General features: G+C 49.4%; 1 protein-coding gene across 1 annotated transcript; it reads right to left on the bottom strand.

The window, feature by feature from the left end:
* Positions 1-1,454: 1,454 nt before the first annotated feature.
* SOX17 (SRY-box transcription factor 17) lies at positions 1,455-3,854 on the bottom strand. Its single transcript, XM_027613874.1, has 2 exons — positions 3,364-3,854; positions 1,455-2,739 (listed from the first exon to the last, which is right to left on the bottom strand). The coding sequence occupies exons 1-2, from the start codon at positions 3,668-3,670 to the stop codon at positions 1,826-1,828; spliced, it is 1,221 nt and encodes a 406-aa protein (XP_027469675.1). The 5' UTR covers positions 3,671-3,854; the 3' UTR covers positions 1,455-1,825.
* Between the last annotated feature and the right edge of the window lie 2,557 nt (positions 3,855-6,411).

The following is a 6,411-nucleotide window of genomic DNA, read 5'->3' as shown; positions in this document are numbered from 1 at the left end:
CTGTTATGCCCAAAAAATAGACTTACCTTTCCTTACTGAAAATTTCTGTCCCAAACATTTCCTAGCATCCAGGGACCCCCTCTGAAAAACACACCTTGCCATTTCCCAAGAGAATCCAGCCAAGCATTTCAGCTCGGATATCCGTCTTCAAGATAAATGCTTTAAGCTATTCTCCTACCCTTCCCTTTTCTCTATAGCATTTATCAGTACAGAGAATTATATAGTTTCTCACCACCAGCATGCCAGTTCTTCCAGTGCCCACAAATATACCCTGGCACGAAGGAAAAGTGATTAAATATGTTTTAAGAACTTGTAGGGGCGCCTGGCTGGCTCAGTCAGTGGAGCATGGAGCTCTTGATCTTGGGGTTGCAGGTTCAAGCCCCACACTGGGTGTAGAGATTACTTAAAAATAAAATCTTAAAAAAAAGTATTAAGAACTTTTAACGCCAAGCTTTCACCACATAGGTGGCAGGTGATGGCTCCGGTACCTCCTTCCTCACTTGCAAAAGGGGGAAAAACGGCACCTCAACTCACAGGCTTGATCAGGCTCAAACTTGGTACAGAATGACCTTGACCCAAACACCTGGCACTGGAAATGCCCGTTACTATCATCTGTATCCATTATGTCTCAATCTGCAAAATCTGATGGATAGGTCCACAGCAGTTACTGCTGCAGCACACAGCAGGGGCTAACTCCTCACTTTTACAGGCCTGTGACTCTGTTTCTTCCCTACAAGGGTAAAATAGTCTGTGATACCCTGGGGCTGTAGCTTTAGTTGCACTTCTAAAGAACACTAGCTACAAATCTTCACTGGGACTCTCCAGAGCTTAAGAACTGCTCATTTCAGAAAATGCAATGCACCAGGTATGCAGTTTATAGGAGAGCATCCTATTAAATTACAGATGCTGAGTTTCATTCAAAGTTAAGGTCACAATGCACATTTTCTTTTGATTTGTTCCTATGACTCCTTCAAATTATTTTTAACCCTGCAACACTATTTCCCAAGGTGTGGACATGTGAGGACTGGCAAACTCAGTGTTGAAAGAGAGTGTACAGACTCTTGAGGAAATGGAGACAAAGGAAAATCCAAACACCTCCTTAGATCGCTCTCAAGATTCAAACTAGAAAACCCAAATTCCTTGGATGTTCTCCTCTGGTGGGAGGGATATACTAAAATTGAAAATACTTAGTGTTAAGATTAACCAAGATCACTGAAATGTATAACATAGGCTCATCCGAGGTTTTTTTACCTAGCAAAAAACAAAACCTTAGATATCTTAACGTTCATTTTTAGGTTTTATCCTTGAATTATTTAGTTCTACCAATATAAAAGAATGAGAAATCTGCAGCAACTATATATTAAATATCATTAAAATGATTCCAATGCTACCAATACTTAACATTCATCTTAAAAATTGGCTTTTGTAACAGAGGCACTAGTAGAGTGAAAAAGTAGGATTCCAGATTTTATTTTTTTAAAGATCGAGAAAACACACCCAGGACAAAATTGTGTTTGATCAATAAATTTTCAGAAAATGGAGCATGTTATTCTGGGACACATTCAAAACTGGTAAGCTTGAACTGGGAAATGGGATTTTGACAACACAACTGTGGGAAACAAGTATCTGAACAAATCTTAAAACAACCTCACATTTTTCTCCCCCCACTGTTCAAGTGGCAGACAAAATAAATTACCATAAATTATATGCCTAGGCAACTTAAAAACAAAACGAAACAACATGAGGCTGAGGATTTCCTTAGCCCCTCCGGGAAGTGTGTAACACTGTGCTTCTGGCCCGCAGGCTGGATCGGATCGGGGACCTGTCAAACGTCAGGATAATTGCAGTAATATACCGCAGAGCTGGCGTCGGACACCACCGAGGAAATGGCCCCGTGGCTGTCTGGGAGATTCACACTAGAGTCATGTCCCTGGTAAGGGAGACCCATCTCGGGCTTGCACACAAAGTGTAGATACTGTTCAAATTCCGTGCGGTCCACCTCCCCGAGGAGCTCGGCGGGCTGGTTTGGGTCCGCGCCGTCCCGGCAGGGCAGGGTCTCGGGAGGGGGCGACGGCTGCCCCGGGCCGGGTGGGTGCTGCTGCGGCGGCATAGAGAAGCCGCGCCCGCCACCAGCCGCCGGCGAGCTAATCGCGTTGTAGTACAGCTGCAGGGCGCTGGAGGGCGCCACGTGGCCCGGCATTGCTGGGCCCGCCTGCTCCAGGCCGAGCCGGGAGTGCATGGGGCCGACGGGCGGCTCCGGTGGCCCCGCGTAGTCCGAGGCCTGCGGATAGCTGTAGGGGCCGGCCGCCGGACAGTCCCCGGGCAGCGGCGCGGCGAAGAAGGCGGGATCCGGCTCCACGCCGTCCAGCGGGGACGTGTCCGGCGTGGGCAGCGGGTAGCCGTCGAGCGGGGGTGCGCCCAGTCCCTGGCAGTCGCGGTAGTGGCCGCCCATGTGCGGGGGCAGCAGCGGCGGGCCCGCCGGGAAGCCCTGCTCCGGGAAGGGCAGGCCCAGGCCGTCCATGGCCACGCGGCCGCCCTCGGGGCCCAGCGTGGCGGCCTGTGGCTCGGCGAGGCCGTGCAGGAAGCCGCCCTCCACCCGCTTCAGTCGCTTCACCTGCTTGCGCCTCCGCGGCCGGTATTTGTAGTTGGGGTGGTCCTGCATGTGCTGCACGCGCAGCCGCTCAGCCTCCTCCACGAAGGGCCGCTTCTCCGCCAGGGTCAGTGCTTTCCACGACTTGCCTGCATGGGCGTAGGAAGGTGGAGAGGGGCGCCGGGCTTACTTTTCGAACTCCCGCTCCCAGGCCCCAGGGCCCCACCTGGCCCTACCTCTCCCCTCCGACCTTTATTGAGCAACTAGAGGGAGGGAAGAGGTCAAGTTAAAGAGTGAAAGGCTGCGACTCCAGAGGCCGAGCGGAGTCCAAACACTTGGGGAACACAGGACATCTTGGGTCCTCTTAAGGGCAACCGTCCCTTCTTTTAGCCTACAAGAAGCGGCTTCCCCGCTCACTCATTCCCGGCCTTTCAGGAATTGAAAATGTCCCCTACTCGGAGAAGGAGTGGGGGAACGGGCAGGTCCAAACCTGCCTGGTTCCCGGGATACCCTCGAGTGGCCCAGACCGGCAGGGAAGCCACCTCCCCAGAGCCGTTGTAGCCGCGCCCCGGGTCACCCGGGTTACACGGGCACCGACGACCCAGACCATTTGGAGAGTCGGGAGAGGGCATGCGGAAGGGGAACCGAGGGCCACAGAGAAGGACCCTGGAGGCACCACACCACTGGCCTCGAGCGCAAGGCACGCACCCCTCTCAGGCTCAAGGAAGCGGCTCCGCGATTCGCACCGCCTTGGGTCGCGAGCTCGGACTCACCCAACATCTTGCTCAACTCGGCGTTGTGCAGGTCCGGGTTCTGCTGCGCCAGACGCTTGCGCTCATCCTTAGCCCACACCATGAAGGCGTTCATCGGCCGCCGGATGCGAGACTCGCCCTTGGCTCGGCCCGCCGCCCCCGCCGGCGCCCCGCTGCTCGCCGCCGCCTCGCCCTTCACCTTCATGTCCCCGAGGGGGCTCAACGACTCGGCCCAGGGACAGGAGCCCAGCCCGGCCATCACCGCGGGCAGCGCGCTGCGGGTCTGGCTCTGGTCGTCACTGGCGTACCCCGCATCCGGGCTGCTCATGGCGCTCCAGCCCTGCCCCGCGCCCCACAACCCTCCGCCGGACACACCGCCTCCCCCGACCCGGGGGAGGGGGTGGGAGCGAGGGACGGAGAAGCCCCGTGGGCTGCCCAAGTCTCCCGGGCCCGACCCCACTGCCGACGTCCCTGGCCAGTCCCAGCCCACCGCGCAACCAGCGTCCCCGCCGGCCCAGTGACACTGCGGGCGCCCCGGGCCGCAGGCCCTTTTCTGCACTGATGTGGCCAATAGAGTGGTGGGGGCGGGCCGGGCGAGTGTCCTTAGGCCCACGCCCAGCCAGCCGCCCAAGTCCCAAGCCTTAGTTCAACCCCACGCCCGCCCTTTCCCCTCCCCCGGCCCCGCGCCCAAGGCTACACCTGCCCCCGGAAAAACTGGCTGAAGCCGGGCTCTGGCGCCACGTTCCCTCCGAACCGGCAAGGGGGACTCCTGAGAAACCTTCTGGAATATTGACTGTACCCTGGTTAGAAGTACTTGGCCACGATAGTTCAGATGAACACACTAAGCATACTCTTTTTTCCCCCTTAAATATGACACTTCTATAATTTGGGTTACTATGCAGCTATTTAAAAAGAATAAATCTATGTATCTATATACCATATTCAGAAAGATTTTTATATTAAGTGGAAAAAGTTAACATTTGAGCATACACTTTATTATGGGAGCTAAGGATTTCAGTGTGGGGGGGCGACCTATCTTCAGGGAACCCCACGGGTATCTTCTTGAAATGTGTTTTATTAAATTCAGTAGATACTGTTGCTAATAAATTAAAAATACATTCTCTCTCCAAGAACTCAACTTGCTTGTGGTACTACATTCAAAATGCTATGTCCGAGGTAAATTCTAATTTCTAAAACAAGATTAAATACGGAATGACATCCTGTAGCCAATATTCCATCATCCTGAAGAATTTAAAACCTTTATTCATAACAATGAAGGAACCCTTGAAAATTTGTGCATGAAATGTATGATAAACATAAAAGGTTTCTCATACGTGTTCAGTAAAAGAGGCAAGACTTAGTTTTGATTTCTAAAATGTGGTAACACTAGCAGCAATATTTATCTTAAAGCCTGTCTAATAGAGGAAAGAGCTATCCCGTTGCTCAGCAAGGTAACTGTAGCTCTTATGGGATTCTATACATTTCTTTAGACTGAAATGAAAATCTGAGTGAGTATTGGACTTGTGTTTAAATCTGAAACCTTTTCAGTGGGATATTTTAAACAAGCCCTCATATTGCACTTACATGGTACAGCCCTCCAAATTTAGTAAGCTAGTTTATCCTTACAATTCTGTGAGGTAAACACTGTTACATATTACAGGATAGGAACCTGAGACACAGTGAGGTTAAGGAACTTTCCTGAGGTCACAGCATTGAGGAGTGGAATTCATCTCCAGTACTCTGCCCTGATTTTGAGCTCCTAGTCACTAAACCAAGCTGTTGTGTTTGTGTATTTGTATATTTGTGTTTTCTAAGGCAATTAACACAGCCATTTCTGCATAATTCCATAACTTTGCAAAGAAATTAATATATCACTGTCCAGAACAGATTTTCTTTGTTTACTGTGAAGGTGTGATGACAAGCTAAGGCTTACATCCGGGATCTGGGAGGTAAATGCTGCAGCATTTTTGTGAAATTAAAGTAACAAAAGTATTCTATCAAGTCTGCTTATTGGTGGCATTCATAAAATCAAAGAAACAACGCCTTAGGAAACCTCTGGCCTACAGTTTCTCTGACATTGCTATCCCCCCCCCCACCACCAAAAAAAAAAAACTCCTTCACACGGGTTTTAAGCCAAATTTACTTTGACTCTGTGAGTATCTGTGAAGCTTCGGCTGCCCTCCCTCACTGTTAGAAGCCAGTCTTCATACACAGGATAAATTAAGTGGTTCTAGTTCCTGGGTCTCTGAGGTTCAACCCAGAAAAAAAATTTTAATCTGCTTAAGAAAATCATAGACAAGTGTTATTTTTAATGGGTGGTTTTGGAGGAGCTGATCTTAAATTTAACTGATTGTGTACCTTTTCTTTAAAGCTTTATTTTTTTCTGAAATAAATATGGGCTTGAAAATTAAGCATAATTGCTTTGCAAATGGTTATATAAATAAGGAAACTATAGGAGAGAAAAAGTTTACCCCATAGTGCCTTGCTCCTTGTTTTCTTGGCGATCTTCTCTAATTTTTCTGGATAATAATCAATATCTTTGCAAAGATCTCGAAGCAGATTTTGTATTAGTGAAAAAGTTTTTATGGACAGGAGTTTCGTTAGACTAGAGATTGAAAACCAAACAAAAACACTGCCCGTTCCAGAATCTGCCTATATTAATCTATTTGATTAGTTCCGTAAAAAAAAAATAAAATAGGGTACAGGAAATTCAATCCAAGTGTGAATCAAAAAAAATGTATATGCATGGGTTTACCCCTGTACACTTTCTTCGTCCTCGTTTTCTTCCGGGCCCACACCATTCCAGCGAGAGGTGCAGAGAGAAACTGATGGGGGAGACAACCTGGAGAACCTCCATTATTATTTGCACGTGTTCTTGGAGACAGACTACCAATTTTTGTTGGGTAAGATTACTGAGAACTCAGGTGAGAGCACAGCATCCACAGGATGGAGCGGGAGCTTCAGATTTTGCGTCCCTCCCCCCACTTCTTAGAACGCCTTCCCTGGCAGTTATAAAGGAGTTTACTTATATTTGCCAGTTGGGAATTATGGTGCCTTTTTAAGACTAGT

Source organism: Zalophus californianus, chromosome 4, assembly GCF_009762305.2.
Source record: "Zalophus californianus isolate mZalCal1 chromosome 4, mZalCal1.pri.v2, whole genome shotgun sequence".
NCBI classification, from domain to species: domain Eukaryota; kingdom Metazoa; phylum Chordata; class Mammalia; order Carnivora; family Otariidae; genus Zalophus; species Zalophus californianus.
This window is presented reverse-complemented; position numbering and strand designations above follow the sequence as displayed.

Excerpts from the sequence above, each read along its gene's own strand:
- SOX17 (XM_027613874.1), bottom strand. The coding sequence starts at position 3,670 with ATGAGCAGCCCGGATGCGGGGTACGCCAGTGACGACCAGAGCCAGACC. Across the intron at positions 2,740-3,363 it reads CGAGTTGAGCAAGATGTTGG|GCAAGTCGTGGAAAGCACTG; the intron begins GTGAGTCCGAGC and ends ACGCCCATGCAG.